Here is a 19893-nt window from a genome sequence, read left to right on the forward strand (position 1 = left end):
CCTTCATTCAGCCAGATTAATAGTGGCAAGATTCATTGTGGCCAGTAGTATACAAATTGAAAGCAATTAGCTGATACGACACCAGTGGACATGATTATCATTTGTGGTCATAATGTTGCACTGTAATGAAAGTGCATCAAATATTTGATAAGATTGCATAAATATTTTTAATATCTGATACTTCATGCATGTGTCAAAGAAACAATATACAGTGCATTCCCAGGACATTTTTTCAAGAAATATTGGTTAAAATCAACTCAACAGAACATGGATAAACTTGTACATCCCACCTTCGTGAATGTTTTCTCGCTTCACGTTTCCATTGCAGAGAGTACATTTTTGCAATGGATTGTGATGTTTTTGTTTTCACTGATTATAATCTCTCCCTGGAGAAATACCAGCTTACCTATACACTCAATTTTGCTCAGATGCAACATAAATGTGCTCCTGCAGACAAGAGAAATTATATATACACATATCAGAGGACAAAAATGGACATTCTGCTAAGATCAAATCCCTAGACTTTAATTTTGGCAAGCATTGAATTCAGAACTTGTCTTTGCAGCTGAAATCGAAAACTGGTAAAACAGTCTCTCAGGCTTTTGTAAGAGAGACAGAAATAATCTTATATTTGTACTGTCCCTGCTGGTCTTTTTACAAGAATCTCCCAAGAATGCTCAGCTAGAAGATACTTCAAGGAAATGACTTCTTCAATCATCACGCTAAAATGTAAAAGATTTGGGAAGTGTGGTGATATTTTCATCAAGAATGCTATTGTAGGAAATTCTTTTATTAAGGAATTGTGAATTAACTTGTTTTCCTTGCTTGAATGCTGAGGTTTCATTTATTTTTGCACTGCCTTTAAAGCAGCTGTTAAGAAAACAATAGGACCACTCATCTAAAATAAAATCATATAATTAACAACTAAATCACTGCTGACACCGAAGTGTATTTAAAAGCAGCTGCAGTCAATAAGACAGTTGTATGTTAGTTCACAAAAATGAAAGGTATGCAGCTGCATGGGACCAATAATGCTGGATGATTTATTGTAGAAGAAATGTGCAGAAGAAATCAGTAGAATTGTGGACCTGAAAGCAGAAAAAAGAAACTGTGAATGTTTAAGGCTTTTGTAAGTGGAGCCATAGGAAGCAGTGATTAAAAGAACAGTCTGAGAAAGGCTGATACAATCAGCACTGTATTCCTGATCAGCAAGAGAGGTATTCAGAGCAGTTTAGAAGTCCCTGTATCCAGGTAGGGTGCAAAGAACTATACGTAAAACAGGTGGAAAGGAAAAAAATCTGAATTCCTTCAGTAGTCTGATCATATCTTGCCAAGTGTTAAATTCTGATTCACTTAGCCATGCTTACAGTAAGTAGTACCTTCCGTCAAAAACAATCATAACTTTTGTATAATTCAGTTATTTGAGAATAAACTAACATTATTTGTGAATAATATGTACACTCGCAAATGTTCTTGCCTGTTGTTTAGAGCAACTCTCACTCAGAACATGAATACTTGGTAAGGTGTAAGCCTTGTTGGCTGTTGGGATCTTTTCCGATCTTTGGAATAGTCTTTGGGTGAGAAAGAGGTTTATTTTCATCTCTAAAACGAGCAGAACATTTTGGAGAAATCGAAGCTGGGTTGTCACGAGCATTAAACCTTGGCTTAGTAATACTGGGTTTTGGTGCCAGAGTTTTCACAAATGTTTGTATGACAGGAAGAGATAATGCTCAAAATTTAAGGTAATTCTAAAGTTTGAACACTGACTATGTTTAATTGACAGTTGGGTGGTGGAGAGGAGATGGACCATGTGAGACAGCAGGAACTGCTCCTAAGCAGAGTACTGGATTTTAGTTCCCAGGCTTTGAAAATATTTTGTAGGTTTTCCCGACCATCAGAATATATCTTCCTGGAGACTGGATTTCCCTTTTTCTTGACTGTGTGATATTTTCTTTTTATTTCATCTGCATAGTTCCTGTGAAATGTTACGACTTCTGTTTGGTTTTGGCACAACAAGTAGCACTGTATGAAGTCTGCTAGTGCACAGAAGACTTAGTTTTGACATTACAGTTGTCAAGGCTGGATGCAGTGGCAAAAGGTCATTTGCTTTATGACTGCAGTAGAGACGAATGAGGCTGAATTAGTAGTTTGAGAGATGTTTTTTTGAGGGGTGATGTGTTTTTTTCAAGCATAGATTATAATGCAATGATTCCAGAACAAGATGAGCTATAAAAGTCTTCCAGCTTTGTGGATGGTGTTGGAGGAAAGGAAGTGTTCAAAATTCTCATCTATCTTCCTTAGATAAGTGTCCTCATTTACAAGCCCATTATAGTCAGGTGCATATTGGAAAGACACACATTTATTCTTCCAAGCCAGCTGCATGCCCATCAATGGCCTGGTTAGTAGCATGCCTTTTAGGTCAGTTTTACAAGGGTTTGGGTTTTATGAAAGATGTAATTTAAGCCACAGATTATCTCTTTGTTAGTTAATACAAAGTTAATATAAGTGATGTATTTCACACATAGCTTGATTATGCTTGCTGAATTAATTAATATTTTAACCAGAAATTCAAATTGACAGTCCAGATTGTAGATGGTGCCAGGTTTGTATGTAATTACTTAGATTATCAGAAGGTGGATCATCAAGTCATTCAGTATTGTAGAGAAAGCTTGCTGTCCCTACCTTTACTTGTGGATTAGCAGGTGTCTGCCACTTCTTCAGAGTTATAGATAAGATCAGTGGTGGTATGGTTGTTGATCTTATTTCTTGCAAGGCTTGTTGTTGCATCATCATAGTGCTCGAAGTCAGTGAACATGCTTGGAGAAAGACTTTCGGAACTGTAGGTGGTTTATTTGGTTTGTTAACTTTGCTGTAGTTTCTGTGTCTGTACGATGGTGCAAATGATTTACAGGAGAGCTCTAGAACTTTGTTATTGTTTAATGCATTTTTAAATTCCTTCAGACAAGGTGCCATGAAAATACAAAGTGCTATTAATAGGTTCATCAGACTTTAGAGAATGCCACAGTAATTGCATATTTAATAGTCTTTCAATAGCTACTGTGGTGCAACAACTCAGCAATTCTGTTGTAAGCAAACATTTCCTTCAGTTTCTTTCAGTGTGCAATTGCAGTGTCGGGAGAAGACAGGGTGGAACCAGCCTGTGAATTTTGTATGCTTTTGGATTAGAAACATGAACGCTAAAGACAATCATCCTGATTAGCCAAAGGATGATGTATCTTTAAAGTGACTCCAATGAAGTTCAAACACTGGCTTCATGATGAGATGTGGCATTTACCATGCTTTGCTGCTCTGATTATTAACCACTTTGGAAGTTTGCCCTGCAATAACGGAGCAGTTCTAATCTCTTTAGAAAGTAGTAAAAAGAAAACAGCCTAACTTTATTTTCAAGGATAGGAAATTATTTTAATAAAGTGGCTTAACACCTGGAATTAGGACTTCAGTGGAGACCAGATTGGCCTGCTACTTTTGTACCAATGCAGAAGGGAATGATGTTTGTGTCCAGTGTTCTGCTGTAGATCCCCCAGCAGGAGTCTGGTATGAGAGGCGTCTTAAGGGAGAGAAAAAACAGGATGAAGAAAAATAAATATCTTTATATAGTATCTCTGATTTAAAAGAATTGAGCACAATTCAAATACTGTACGATTCTGATTACAGAGTTCCTAGAAAAGAGTTTACTGGATTCCTAAAGGAATACAAATGAGATGATCACTGCAGTAACTTGTGCTTTACTACTCGAATGAGAAGTGTGCTTTTTTTTGCTCTGAACCTATCATGGAATATTAAAAACTCCTGTTTCATGGCATAATAATGCATTGTGTCATTTCATGATAACATGACTAACAACTAAACTCTAAAATTTAAACCGTAATTCAGCACATAAGCTTTGTAGATAAGCATATAAATAGGTCAGTGCACATATGATTTCAAAACAACCATGGGAAATAGCAAGGGATGTGCATCACAATAAGCATTTTTAGCAGTGCACTTAGTACACAGCTTTAAGGTGTGTCCTTACCAGTTAGTGGTATTTTACTGCTAAAATGAAAATACTTACATTTATCCTGACCTCACTGCAGTGATTGTTTCTCATTATTTTCTTATTTTTAGAATTAATAGTTTGGCAAGCAAGTACAGTACAATGTGGTGAATACCTCCTTTTAGAGCTCAAGCCTCTATGTTATGTTCCTTAATTTAGAACTATTCTGATCATAAAATAGCTACATGAATGCTACACTCAGAAATTTGATGTCCTAGCGATTTTCCAGAGTACTTTAGAGATGCTCCTATAAGACAAACACATTTATTCATCTTTGGCTTATTACAGAGACAATATTACCCAGTTATCTCTGATTACTGTAGGATGACATACAGCATTGTGGCTACAGTGTTTAATTCTTATTTGTCTGTTCTGTTTTTGCTGTTCTAAGTAAGCAACTAGAAACCAAACCAGTGCTTTCTACAGTGGAATTAATAGCTCTTCCCTGGTATGATAATTACATCAATTGCAGATGTCACTCTAACAGATGCTTCTACTGTTTTAAAAGCTGTAAATCTTACATATTTCCTGTTCTAATATTAATTCTGCTCAATGGCACTTGTAATGTATAGCGACATTATCTAAATATACCTGAAGCTCTTTAAGCAACAAGTAGTGTGGGCACCAGGCAGGGAGATAACCTTCATCTGACCTTCCACACTATTTTGAGGGAACAGTTAGTATTAAATAGCTTACCAAAAAAAATTTAAAAAGTCGTAATAGCATTTCCCAGCTGTCTAACTGCTGGAGACCCAGAGTGTATCGTCAGAGCTGGAAGGCAATGTTACCTAGCTCAGGCCTCTGGTATTTCTAAGAAGTAGCAAGGAAACTCTTCTGGGTCAGTCTCAGTTTCTGGATTTGCCTCTATGTAACATCTACCTAAACAAGACCTTTCTAAATGTATACAAATCCCCACTGGGGAACAGGACAGGAGAGTTCCTTGTCTGAGAAAAACAAAAGCTATTCACTCTCCTAAAAGCTAATCCTGCCCTTGGGATGAGTAGTGCAGTCTGTTTCCTTCTCTCTCTGTCTGTCCTGAGTTACAAGAGTGCAGAAGCAAAGATGAGGCAAAATTACAGTACACAGGCAGAATGAGGGATATCAGACTGCAGCTGCTGTCCGTGGAGGACTACATAGATAGTGCTTTGTAGGTTAAGTTGTTTTTCAAAGGGAAAGGAGTTGCAAGGAAAGGAGGCGGTAAAGGCACACCCTGATGAGAAAAATGGCAACATCTCCACTCCTTGGAGAAATCTGTGACATTCCTCTTAAAACTCTGATCTCGTAAGTCCTGTCAGAGATTGAGATGACTTTATCCAAAATCGGCGACAAATGTGTTTTGGTCATTAAATTCTGAGACAGGTTAATGTCAAAGCATAAAGCATGAGACGACACAGTGCCAGAGAAATGGTCCACAAGGGCCGCAATCTGTTTGTCACGGCAATGGCTGAGAGCGTATGGGGGAAGGAAGAGATGTGAAATTGATTTCTCTAAAAGAATTTTTCTTCTCAGCTTACAGAAAATATAAATCATGATAGGATCCTTAATTCCTTAATTTGTTTCAAGGCTACATTTTTGGTTGCGTTATTTTTCTTTTTTGGAAGGAATGGGAAAGGGTGGCTTAGACACAGCACCTTTACTGAAGGGAAATTGAACTGTTGTGATTGCCTCCCTACAGCAGTTAAAGCACATTTAGAATGTTTATATTGTACATTCTGAATGAAAAAAACCCCTAACATTGATTTGTCAAAATGCTACCAAGGGTCAGGAAAGCTCACCTCCTGAGCTAATTTGCTGACCTTTAAAATCACTTGCTATTATTTAAATAATTATTTCTCCTTTGTTCACACTACTACATTTGGCTAATGTCTGAGAGAAGCAGCAGGGTGAAAAATTGTGATACCTGAAGTCTCACTGCCAGCACTTACCAGAAGACAGAATTGTTCTCTGTCCATGTTCTCTGGGCTGTTTCTCAAAGCACACTCAGCTTTCTCCTGACATTTGTTGCTGGTATTTAAGCAGTTGAAGCTCACTTGTTCATAGCATGCCCAAGAACCTGTCTCAATGCTTTCATCCCTGACTATTCTGAAACTATTTGAGGGAGTCTGAGCAAAAAATGGAAATGCAAATCTGATGATTGAACCTAGTGCTTTAAAACACTTTTATCATTATCGCCAGGGAAGGCAGTTTTTGTCTTGCTGCTTGCAGGTCGCCATTTGATTGCATACATCTGCTCTATTGTGCACAGAATGTCTTGGTGTGTTGGATTGTTTTTTGTTTGGTTTTTTTCCCCTGTTTCTTTGCTGGTGTGTTGACCATTTCCAGACCATTTGTGAGTTTAAAATAACAGCAGCTTTAAAGCACTTAGATACAGGTTTAAAGGCTAGTTTAGTCTAAAGGATTGATGACATTGGGAAACTTAAGACAGCAGGAGGACAAAAGGATATGTATTGGATAAACCTATGAAGGAGTGGGTGGAGTTACACCACTTAAGGTCAGCTTTAAAACCTAGTTTAATCTCTTACTTTAAAAGACAACCGTTCCTAAATGTAGTAAAAAGATCTTCCCTTGTTTTGGGCAAAGTAATTTAGGATCCAAAAATTTTTCTGTAGTCCTAAAGACAGCAAAGCATTCTATGTACAATGAAGCAAAATGTGCAGTAGAAAATCAACATGCGATCAACAAGTGGATTCACAAGGGAGACCCGTTTCCTACAGAATCTGCTCAGCCACAGAAAATGAGAGCTCAAATACGCAGAGCATACCTAGAGCTCATTAACACACACTGCTAAGCTTTATACTATGCAAAACTGAATTATTGCTTTATTGGGACACCCTAGATTATGTAACTGCACCTTAATGGAAATAAAATAGAGCATATGATTTTCACTGTTGCCATTAGCAACAGTTCTGTTATTAATTTCAGCCTACATTCCCCTCCTGAAACAACCACTTCATTGAAAGAAAACCCTGTGGGACAGGTAATGCAGAAGGTTGTTGGTGCAGAGCGAATCAGTGCTTTTGGGATATATACTAAGAGTAACAATGAACATTCTTCTTTTTGCATCCCATCCTAGTAATTTTTAACAAAAGCAGGAATTGTAAATCCTATAATTTTCTTTTAAAATACTTTTTTAAAAGTTAATTGTCAACTAGCGTCTGTGCAGTCACCATCCTGAATTGTTACTTTTACACATATTTCCATATTTTCTGGAAAATATGAACAGTATCCACATTTTGGCAAAATTCTCAACCTGGTTATCTAACAGAGAGCTTTTTCTTTGTCAAAATGAATACAAAATTGCTAAGTATCCAACTTAGGAAAGGTTTCCTGTACAGCACAGCGGTTAAGCTGGGGAGGTCTGAAGCACTGTGTTACTTGCTCTCCTGAAACAGAACCTATTCAGGCAGTAACATTCAGTATTGGATTTAAGTGCTCATCTTTCTTTCCATATTTCTTCAGTTGCAGCCCAGCAGTATTCCTTTATCTATCTCAGCCCCAAAACTGTGATTTTGGAATCAAGAGTGCATTTTATTAAAAGCCTGGAAATTCCCCCAGACTTTCGTATTTGGTGAACTGAAACACACAGATTTTATATTCCCTGAAATGTCATTACCTATTTTTTGAAGAGAAGAAATAAGACTTTTTAATGAAGGAAATGGCTATTTGTACAGGGAAATACTGAATTTTTATATACTATGATCAAATAATAAATTCCATTCAAGCTTATTTATATATCTTACAATATGTGTGGTTTTCTCAGCTTCCACTAAATCACTATCATAAACATAGAGAAATCAAAATAAAATGGGCAAACACAATGCTGGTATGCTGGTATAATTCCACTGACTGAAATGTACTTTTGTGGTTGCTTAAAGTAACCCCAAATCTGTGCTACTTGCTTTAAGTATAATCTGCCTGAAATCTAAGCAGTCATAGAATTAATCGGAATTTGGTTGTCATCCAAATAAAGTAATTTGTGACTAAAAGCTTAACCTTTTCAAAAATGCTCTTTTTCATGAACTAGAAACAAACAGCCTCTGCAAGTTCTTTTATCAAAAAATCTCTGCATGTTAAAAAGAACTGCATCACAGCACTGAGGCTTACGGCAACCTCAGCAACCTCTTTGGCTGCACCCACAGGAAAATAGATGTGTTCCATGATGTATTACCAGCTCAGGAGAGCAGTCTTGCAAGTAAGATTATGTAATGACAATGCTAATAGCTATGGAAAATGTCTGGCATGTTCCACGTAAACAAGAAGTCCTCAGAAACCTGGGCAGCCTCAAAGCAGCCTGATTGCTTATGTAGTTGATAAAACATGCCCATTCAGAGTGCATTACAGGAGATCACAGTTACTATAAAGCAAATATGCATTTTAAGTATATTTACGTGAAGATGAACTTCAGAGCAAATAAAGCTGTATGCAGCTGCTTTTATCCCGGAAATATTTTATCGCCACAGAGCAGACAAGTACTTCTTTATTCTTTTGAAGTTTTTACACATTTCAGTAATGTTCCTGCATCCATGACCCTTTTTATTCAAATACATCTGTAAAACTGAGGTAGGCAAGATGTCTACAGATTTTATCAACTAGGAGAAAACATGCTGTATTTCAACTAATGTCCATGGAAATCCATAATGTGCTGGGCATTAATTAACCAGGTATTTTGTGTTAGTTGCTAATTTAAAGACAAAACTGGTCTTTATTTTTCTTTCAACCTGGAGAGAAAGTGTGCATTTGTGTTGGGGTAATATAGTACTTGTTTTTTCTTTTCCTCTGGTCTCGTAATGTATCTTCTGGCACATCTGTTGCTGCAGCTGAATTCTTCATAAATGAGTATCATACAATTCAACCTCTGCTGAAAGCTATGCTATTGAATCATAACAATCCTATGACATTGAAGAAGGTACACCTTATTCATAACTTAAGTAGAATTCAAGTACATGTACTGAAAATTGCAGTCATATCCCTCTTACCTGATAACATCTTTCTAGCATTAAGTGGCTATTAGATAAAAGGATCATAGTCCAGAGCTCAGAACTCCTCCAGCAAGTAGACTAACCATGAGTCTTGCACTGTAGCCCCAAAATTGAATCCTTTTTTTGGGTTGTTGTGGTTTAACCCCAGCTGGTAGCTAAGCCCGACACCCTCGCTCGTTCCCTTCTGGTGGGATGGGGGAGAGAATCAGAAGGGTAAAATTGAAAAAAACTGTGGGTTGAGATCAAGACAGTTTAATAGGTGAAGCAAAAGCCCCACGCACAAGCAAAGCAAAACAAGGAATTCATTCACTGCTTCCCATCAGCAGGCAAGTGTTCAGCCATCTCCAGGAAAGCAGAGCTCCATCGCACCTAATGGTCACTTGGGAAGACAAACGCTGTCACTTCAAACATGTCCGCCCCCCCTTCCTCCTTCTTCCCCCAGCTTTATATGCTGAGCATGACACCGTATCACATGGAAGATCCCTTTGGTCAGTTGGGGTCAGCTGTCCCAGCCGTGTCCCCTCCCAGATTCTTGTGCACCCCCAGCCTACTCACTGGTGGGATGGGGTGAGAAGCAGAAAAGGCCTTGACTCTGGGTAAGCACTGATCAGCAGTCACTAAAGTATCCCTGTGTCAGCAACACTGTTTTCAGCACAAATCCAAAACATAGCCCCGTACTAGCCGCTATGGAGAAAATAAACTCTATCCCAGCCAAAACCAGCACAAATGCTGTGATAGTTCCATCAGTAGACGAGGTAGCAATGTCAGCTAGATAGTTTTTCACTCAGCAGTGGGGACAGTGCAAGAGAGTTGTAAAGACAAAGCCCCTGGTAGAAAAATGTACCTATATAAAGGTATAAACACTAATAGAGTATTGTAGCAACAAACGCTATCACCTTTCCTATTTTAGAAGAAAGGTGTCTGCTCTCAGAAGGGAGCTTCACACTGTCAGTCCCAAGTAAGCATGTCTGTTTAGTAATGCGTGAGGTATCTAAGCCCAGAATAGGAATAACTGTAGCAGCCTCTTGTCTTTGGTGCTGAGTCTTCAGGCTTCCTTGTAGACTACTTGGCTGCTCAGAGTGTGCAAGAAGATGTTCATATTTTCTGTTAAATGCCTCCTCCAAACAGCACTTTGTAACTCAACATCTAACTATACAGGGTATGTAGCAACAAGGAACCAAAATTTGAGTTAGCCTGAAACTATTTTCATGAACTGAAGTTTTAGGGATACTGAAGACACGCTTTTCACATCCTGAAGTGATTTTTGTGTGTCTGCAGAGGGCAGATGTGGAATAAAGTCTATTTATACTCATCATAGAAGACTGATGGGTTTTAAGAGCACCCAGCTATCCCTCCAAAGCCCTATATCATTCTCATTTTCATAGCATTTGATTCCCCACAGAAGACATACTGTGCATTATACTTTTTCATTCTCACCTTATCTCTTTCTCCTTCTATGAAAAATTATTTTTTGAGGGAAAGGATGAATCTGCAGTGCAGGTGCTATCTTAAAACTCGGATATGTAGGTTTATTTCCAGAAGACATTCGATTCATAATCTGTGAGTCAAGGATAATGCTTTTTCTACTTTTGAAGAATCTTGTCAAAAGAAGTCCAGTGTGGATAGAGAGGCATTCAGATATTATGACCATGAGTGTTGTGGAAGGAATTAAATGTTCTCTGTTCTAAAACAATCCAATGAATGCCAAGCAGTGGCAGTGTGAAATGAGTGAAATTAAGCTCTGGCTCAAAACAGGTGTTTTTCATTCCCACAGTTCATTGAATCTGACTTTGATTTTGATGTCTGTCATTTGTTTAGCTGAACGGAATCAAATCATTATTATGAAGTGCTAAGTGATCTGCACAGTAACATTTTCTAATGTTATTTGGCACACGTAAAATAAAAATAATAATAAAAAATATTACTTACAAAAATAACTTCTAGTACAGAAAAGATACTTATCACGTTTGTTACCAAAAAGCAGCAGGAGCACAAAAAATAGTTTATGTGGCTTTCCAGATCCTACTAATCTCTCTCTTCTTCTAAAGGTATTCAGGTGACACTTAAAACTTTTGCTGAAAGCTTTCATTACATTTTAATGGATATTACCCTTTAAACAAGTTGTTTTAAATACCCTTGGTTGAGAAACACATCACATTCTATATCATCTGTGTCCTACTTTCTGTTCTTGAAGATGAGGAGATGTTTTTAATCTCTTGTAAAATGCACAGCTGAACGATCTAATTTAGCTGTGGTTTCATACCACAGGGTTCTATTTGTTGTCATTTAATGACTGTTCTGTGTGTGCCTTCATTTGTACATTGCAGGAGCGAATGTGTGTAAAGTAAATGATTAATTTTTACCAACTTCAGAATGTCAGTAAGGCTGTCTGTATCAGAATGACATTATCAACTTTTTAAAATCATGCTATTAGAACTTATAGGAGGACAGTACTTTCAGAGGGAACAGCTATTGAGTCAAGAATCCACTCCCAGCTTGAAGCACAAATGTACAAAGTGGATCTGGAGAAGCACGTAACTGTTTGCTATTTTTGCATGTTTGAATTTAGGCCACAATCCAAAAAATATTGAAGTCAATCTAGAAACTACTTTGGCTCCAGTGGGCTTTTTGAGCCAGTTTTTTGAGCATGTAGAGAACGGGTCATTCTATTTCAACTGGAAGCTGAAATCATATCATTGACCTAATAACTGAAATTGAAGAAGAGGCTTCAGTAGGCTCCACAAAGATTTTATACGAAGTTTTGTAAGTGATTATGCATATAGTACACTTTTCAAATTAAGATGCCTGAGAGCTTATACTAATTCAATTATTAAATCATGACTTCCTGCTTATAGGAGCAGCAGAGATGCTAAATCAACGGTAGCCCTCTTAAATGTGAAAGGGAAAGAGTGTAGCAACTTTCCTCCTGTATATCTCTGTAACCACCACCAGGTAGTCTCAGATTCACTCCTTGACAACTTCCATATGCACAGAGGCATAGCATAGGCTTGACAGTTTTCTCCCTTTTTTTTTTATCTTTTATTGTTGGAAGAGGTGTGTATCAGACTTTACCTAAAGGATTTTCAGCAGCTCCAAGCAAAAGCAGTGGTGCCCTTCCCTTTCACTTGTTTTGACATTCTTACATTTCGACATTCTACCATTTTGCAAATCTTTTTCAAAATTTAACTGTTTCATGACTTGGGAATCATTGCTTCCCAGCCAAATACATAAATGATGACAAGACAACCTGCAACATACAACAGTGAAACATCCTAGGTTTTTTTGCCATATTTTGATGTGAATTTCAGAGTTTGTTTACTTCAGAAATCAAAGCAAAACTTAGGGAATGTGAAGAGGAGAGAAAAATGGGTATAAATGTAATACCTAAGAATGTAAGCTCTGAGAAAACATTAACTAAATTTCATAAAAATTATGTAATGTTTTAAGCCCCTACTGTGAAGACTGTGCAATTGGGTTATCCAAGGCAGTTGGGTTATATCAACTAGTATTGCTATTGTATATTATTAATTTGTGGTTTTCTCTTCTGGCATTTCATTTCGGCTCTGAATCAGAAGTTAATCTCATTCTGGCTCTGAGAAACATACTCTAGTTGAAGATGTCCCTGATCATTGCAGGGTGTTTGGACTAGATGACCTTTAAAGGTCCCTTCCAAACCAAACTCTTCCATGATTCTAGGATTTCATACCCTCTCAGTTTCTACCATCCGCCAAGAAATTAGAGCTACTGAAAATGAAATTATAGTGAATGAGAAATTATAGCTAATGAGACTGGCCAGCAAATCCAACCACTGTGTCTTTTCTATAGATTACTCTCTATCTATAGATTGTTTGCAAGGCTGTGAACTTGTGTGGTTGATAGGATCTGTTTGCCTGGGCTGTTTATCACGTTCCCTTAAAAATTAGGAGGTCAGCTGGAGAGGCTGGAGTTAGAGGAAGGTCACTGCTTTTCTGGAGAAACTCCCTGAGCCCACTCCCTGCAGGAGGCTGGAGAGATGCAGGCTGACAGCACCACGAGTGGCAAGCGGAGCTGGGTTCCCCAGTCTGGCACAAAGCCTGGCATGCAGACCTCACATGGCAACAGCCTCACAGACAGCAGAAGAGGCAGCAAGCAGAATCTAATGTATTGTTTTCCAGGATTTCAGCTTCTTGACTTAAACACTTGTCCAAGGAAGCTCTTTAGTGTGCAAAATATCTACTCAGGTATCTGTCTATCAATGCACATGTAAGTAAATATACACTGGCATTAACAACAGTATAGGTGTTACATTTTTTTAATGTTTTTGAAAAAATAGAAATGTTACAAATTGTCATCATAGAGACGACTGCATAGTTAGAATATCAGTCTGGAATAACAATGATTTAACTCAAGTTGCTGCCTAATCTTGTGTAATAGTCAAGGAGCTCTAGGTACCAAAAATGTGTATTTTCATTCCAGGCCTATCAGAATGCTGGAGTCTGCTTTTGATTTTGGTTACTGTTCTGGAAGTGTCCACGAATTCAGCTCCTGTGTCTGAATTTTCACCTTCCTTAAAAATTCAGGGATGTCTGAATGCACCACGCTTTGTTCCTTCTTTCCTTCCCTCGGCACTTAATACTAAACTATTAATCATGGTTCATCCACTCTTTGTATGCACTTTTAATTTGAATAGCACATGTTAAAATGCTTTCAGACACGAGTGATTTGGATTTTACTGACATAATTATTGGCTTCTATTAGATAAGCAGTGTATTATTTTAATAAACATAACCATCTACGCTCATAACAGACTGTCTTTGGGATGCACAATACACAGTTAATAATTCTGAATGCAAATGTGTTCTCAAGGCATATAAATGAAGATATGCCTGGCTGAAGAGTCTTAGGATGTTGGAACAAGAAAATTAAAAATTAAGGCAAATTCCATTGACAGATAAAGCCAAGTAATGTCTTTTAACTTCAGGGTTTTAACTTTATACATTTAATCAGTTTTCTTTTAAATCACTTTGAGGGGAAAGTTGTCTCTTCCATTTTTGAATGCATGGAGGTAGGAAGAAGGTTGCCGTAGATGAACCTGGATGTGATGCATCTCTCCTGCATGAAGGGTGTCTCTGCTTGGTGCCACCCAGCCCAGTGTGGAGGCTGGGAGAGGGTTGTGCTGGCAGCTCAGCCTGCTGCTACTCACCCCCAGTTGGCCCTCGTGAATCGGCCTGCTGGCATCACTCTGCTGCGTGCTGTTTGATTGCTCTCTTTCATCATAAAATTCCCTTTATTCTAACTATATGAGTAGTATGGGAGTTTGATCAAGTCTTTTTATACTTGCATATATGGAGCGAGACTTTCAGATATCTTAGCTCAGGACATTTAGTGTAGTATAGACTTTGGCCAAGCACCTGTATTTTTAAAAAGGATTGTCAAGAAATGGCTTATCCATCCATTCAGGTTGAGGGAGAGGTCATGTCACACGTGTATTCCTGAGATTGAAAACATGTGTTACAGAAAGAGCCCATTAGCACTGTAATTGCCTTGCTTTGGTGAAAAGAGGGTATCAGAAGATATTGAGAGTAGCAGAAACAGCCAGTGAAAGTTGTTTTCTTTAAACAGGGGTGTATACGGACTAGAGCTAGTCTGGGTTATCAGAACTATTGCTATCAGGCACGAAATGGCATTATTATCACTAAACTGAAAGGTCAGCTCTGTTGGAAGTGCCAATTACTGGTAACGTATGAGGTGGGTTTCTTAGTCTAATTGGGAAATATTTTTAAAAGAAAGCAGAAATCATGTGAGTGAGTGGTGAACTTTGTGTTCCTCTAGGTGAATTACCAGGGTGGATTCCTAAGAGAGATGGGGAAAAGGCTGCTCAAAAAGTGTGATAGATGTCTTTTGGGCATCAGAGCCTTGTTAACGGTCTCCTGCCTTTGTCCTGGGTTTATTGTACCAATAGGAAGTTTAGAACTGCTGATGCAGGAATTCCTACAGACTTTAGGAAATAATCTCTGTACAAGGCTTTGCCAAACTGTGGGCTTCCACAGGTGGCTGCTATATTTCACCCTGTAATTTTTAAGTGAGTAAATAGAGAGCAAAGAGAAAGTGCTATCAGTGGCTTTGCTTGGGGGACATTGCAGTGCATCCACCATGGACTCTTTACATCCTTACATATATAATACATCATACATGCTCACAGGGTGAGTTAGCTTGCCTAGAGCAGCAGCCTCTAGTTTTTGCCTGCCTCTTGGCCCGTGTATCTGTAATGCATTAAGATCAATTTTTCTGTCTTTGCTTGCTTTAACCTGGTAAGTTCCTCTAGCCACAAGGATTATCAGAGACTCACAAAATCAACAGCTCAGGATATACTTTTTGCTAATAAACTACTACATGTGGATTAACAGCCCATCATACAGCACAGTTACATTTCTATGATAACGTTACCAGAACAAACTCAGCTTGGTCACATTGGTTTGGGCTATTTCCTCAATGCAAATCTTTCCTTATTTACACCTGTCATCACAGTGCACCGCTCCAAAAGCTCTCCCTTCAGCTCATGATGCAAAAATAACATGGTCTGTGAACTGCTGTTGATGTTTCAAGATCACTTCAGTTCCTGCAGAAGGGAAGAGCCTGTGCCCAAGGTTTGACTGCCTTTGCTTGTCACTCTTCCCTCTTGCATTCATGCAGGCTCCTTGATGAACCCTGCGCAGCTGAGGGCACAAGGTGCTCAGATAACAAAAAGCACAAAGCATATTTCTCATAGTCAGAGTCTGGAGGCACAGTTTGATCTAGTACCTCTTACTTTTTGCTGTAAATCATATTACTCTCATTGTCAAATTGTCCCAATGGCTTTCTGGTTTTGTCTCTTCACAGAGCGATGAAGTTTTAACAGTCATCAAGGCAAAAGCACAGTGGCCTGCCTGGCAACCTCTGAATGTGTAAGTAAGTAGGGAATAGTATGTCTCAATAGCCTTGTGTTCAGTGTTGGCTGATGGACCGCTCTAAACCCATTGTCTCATGTAATCATTCACTCTTGTAAAGAAACAAGTCAAAAATATTTTGATAAGTGAGGTGTTTTTTGGGGTTTTTTTTTGCCAACAATTGCTTCTCTCCTTCTTTCTTCTTTAGCATCTCTTCATTTTTTTACATGCTTTGGTTCACTAACTGTTACAGGAGAAGGATTATCCCGTGGAGTTTGTGCCTTCATAGAACAATGATGTTTATTCAGTGCTTTTGGTTAAAAATATATTGTTCTATTCTACATGTATTTTTTAGCATCCTGTGTCATGCACTGTGACAACACACTGTGTCAATACAGCAAATCCTCAATCCACCAACAAAAAACTCTTAAAGGACTAACTTAAATGATTATCTGAAACACTCTATCGTTTTGATCCTGATGGTGGTATAACCTCCATCACATGTAACATAGTAATCCTGATGGTGGTATAACCATGGTTGTTTTACTGAGACTGCTAACTAGCTTCCCAGGATCCTCTCTTTGGGCTCTCTGTCACTGAGCTTGAAAGAGGACAAAACTCTTCTTTCAGGATACTCTTGAATTTACTGGTTGTCTGGGGCAGGGAGCATCGGAGTGGTGGTTCCTACGTAACTTGTCTGTGCTTGGTCTAAAGTTCATACCAATTATCTAGGACCAAATGAGTAAGATTTATAAGAAGTGACTAAAGATGAGAAACCAGTATAAGGGGTCACCCCATTAGCTTAGAGTCAGGTTATGTCCTTGGAGAAGCAGGGCAATTAGTCTACTGCAAGACTGTAGGGACTAAGTAGTCCTTTTTCTTCTGTAAAAAGTATAAGGGAAGCAGTTAGTGGAACACTGTGTCTGGTTTTGTCATCTGTATTTCAGAATGCATGTGAAAATTTGAAGGTCGCAAAAAGCTGCAAAAGAGTTCAGATTTTAGAAAACATCCCCTACTGTAAGAGGCTTAGAAACTCTCAAGCAGCTTAGGACTTAAGCTATTCAGTTTATCTTCTCATCCCTGCCAAAAAAAAAAAAAGGTTAGGAGGTGAGCACAGCTTAAATAGTGAAAAGATTTCTGATAGCTGATCCTTCTTTAATATAGAAAAAAAGCCCAACCCACTGCGAAATCCCTCACAGCATGGAAGCTAAGGAAATGTGTGACAAGGAAATTCTCACTGAAGGTATGGGAAAGGGCTTTAATAGTGTGACTAACCTTCAGAGCAGCTTACCTGAACATGAGATGGATTTTCCATCACTTGAATATATTTTAACCCTGAGACAGAGTTGTAGGCTCTGCACAGGAATCGTTATGCAATTGGCTGGTGTTATGCAAGTGGTCAGTCAAGCTGACACTAATGACTTTCTTTATTTATGCTCTTATTCCCCTGAAATTTTCAGTATTTGGATTTGGTAGTATTTGCCATGTAGTAGTTGTAGATAGCAATTTTTTTCCTGCTGCCTTCCTTCTATTCACTCCAAATTAACACTTTAAAATGGAAATTTTTTTCCACTTCTCTGTTCTACTACGGTGAGATCTCTGACTGAAACAAGTCATTTATTTTTTCCCTCCAGTTTCAGATACTTTCCTGAAGCAACATTTATGTATAGTGTTTCTGTATCAAAGTGAACAATACTACTAGGAATTGACTGCGCTAGGTTCTTGGAAAGTTTTGGCACTGACAGGCGAGCAGGTTTGTACTTTGTTCACAGAAAGATGGAGAGAGGATCTCCTGCATCAGAGTCTCAATCCATCATCTTTCAAATACACTGAATATATTACATAACAAAAATCAAAGCTGATTAAAGTATGTTGCCCCTGGTCATAATAGTTAGTTTAATACAGCACTGAGAAACTTCACAAAAAAGTTGAAAGTGAACAACACCCGATACTTTCTAGGCATATTATTTCACGGACATGTCTGTAAATGCTTCTGCAACATCTTCCAGATGCTCTTCCAGTCAATTCTTACCTTTTCTATATGGTAATTCTCACCTTTCAGTAACAGCAGAAGTGAAAAGTCTTAGTGTCTGTGCTTTCAAATGCTGTGCAAGTGTTGCCCTAACAAATGTTCCTTCACTTTACAGGCCGTGTTGCATTTTGTTTTTTAGAATAATTTTTTATTGTATTTTGTCATGATGTCCTTCTTTACGACTCCTTTTTAAAATACGATCTAAGCTTCAACAGAAGACAAAATTTTCAACAGCCATTAACTTCCGGTGTTAATTTCCTATTTCCTGTTATGGGTGGTCCTTCTTGGAATTTAGATTAGAGTTGTGCAAGTATTGGATAATGACTCTACTGGATAAACATTTGGTCCATTATTATGCATAACACAGCCATCTTACTAATTAAGAATTGACTAAAAGTCATGAATAACCTTCTTTTGCATAATCATTAGTTGTATATCTAATATACAATGCGATGTGAGAGTGGTGCCAAAGTGGCGTTACAATGTGTCATAATAAGCACAGCCTAAAAACCTTCCTGAATGTGTTTAACGACATTTATAAAAATCATAACACTAGTGAGCCATTTTACGGAGGCCTAAGGTGTCAAAAGTTGGCAAATTCAGCCTGCTCACTCTTCAAACCTTATCTCCTGATTCCATACAGTGATTTTTATTGGTAACACTATCCAAGTTACAGTACCAAGTTAGTTACAGCAATTACACTTAAAATCAGAGGGAGGTGGGGAACAATTACCTCCAAAACTTCTGAGAGGACCACAAGAGTATTAATCTCTTTGCACGCTGTTGTGGAGAGTCCGGGAGGAGACACCACGGACACCGGCTGCCACCCCAGCCGTGCACGTATCTGAGACTCACAACCCACAGTTGATGGGGCTGGGGCGCAGGGACCTTCACAGAGGTGGTGGCAGACACTGTCATGGAGGGGAGACTTACAGGCTCAGTTTTCGCTCGTTGCAGGCACCAGCTCAGTCAGATCCATCCCTTTGAATGGAAATCCAAGAGAAAAGAAACCAACTGGGAGCACGCACCCTGGCTCAGCACAGCCCTGGGCACCAGCCCCACTGTCCACGCAGGTTCATCTCCAGCCATCCAGGATGGGCACTGCGCCTGCCCCTGGGGCTGCCAGTCCCTGCTCATCTTTCCAAAACAGCAAGGGAGACTGCAGCGTCTTCTCCTGTCCTCACAGAGGCTGTAGCAAGGCAAGCTGCTAATTCTTGCCCACATCTTGAGCAGCTGGTGAGCCCTTCCCTTTCCACTCCAGTCGCCTGTAATAGCGTGTGAAAGGATGGTATTGGTGGGGCATCTCTCAGGGATTCATCATGGAGTTAAACGGCTTTTCTTCTACTCTGTCGATGCCAGTCAATGAGGCTGTTACTCCTGATGTTTCAAGCTCTGGACTGAGGGCATGAAGTGTGTAAGTCTGTGTCTAAATCTGATGATGATGCCAAAAGCCTTTGGGTCATGACACCAGAGATAAGAAGGGAAATATAACTGGGAGCTTTTCTTCTGCTTACAGGAAGAAAATAGAGAGTTTTCAGTGCAGATCCAGTGGGCACAAACTGTCTCCCCAGGGAGAGGTCTGTGGCTTCAGACATGAGTTCAGATGCAAGAAATTACAGAAGGGGCTGAGACAAGCTGCCAGCCCTAAGCAGGGAAGGATGTAATCACACTAAGTAATTTTCTCAAATGCAATTAATGTTAATTGCAATTGATGCTACATACGCTTTAACATATTGTCGTCTCCCAGTAAAATATAATGCTGTGGAAACTATATCTTGCCATAGACTTAACATATCACTGTCTTTTATCACTCCTGTCCTCAGTTCCTGTGTATGCCTGCTCTTTGTCACTGTTTTTCTTTTTCTTTCCTATCACACATCTTCATTATCCTCCATTCAGTTTCTTATCCAAGGCACCAAC

At 38.8% G+C, this 19893-nt stretch overlaps 1 protein-coding gene across 1 annotated transcript in view; it reads left to right on the forward strand.

The window, feature by feature from the left end:
* SPON1 (spondin 1) overlaps positions 1-19893 on the forward strand; it is a 214958-nt gene that overhangs the window by 163032 nt on the left and 32033 nt on the right. Inside the window, exon 7 of the mRNA XM_009937171.2 lies at positions 15895-15959. Coding sequence (XP_009935473.2) covers positions 15895-15959 — 65 coding nt within the window. The remainder of the gene's footprint in view (positions 1-15894; positions 15960-19893) is intronic.

Source organism: Opisthocomus hoazin, chromosome 7 (assembly GCF_030867145.1).
Source record: "Opisthocomus hoazin isolate bOpiHoa1 chromosome 7, bOpiHoa1.hap1, whole genome shotgun sequence".
Lineage (NCBI taxonomy): Eukaryota > Metazoa > Chordata > Aves > Opisthocomiformes > Opisthocomidae > Opisthocomus > Opisthocomus hoazin.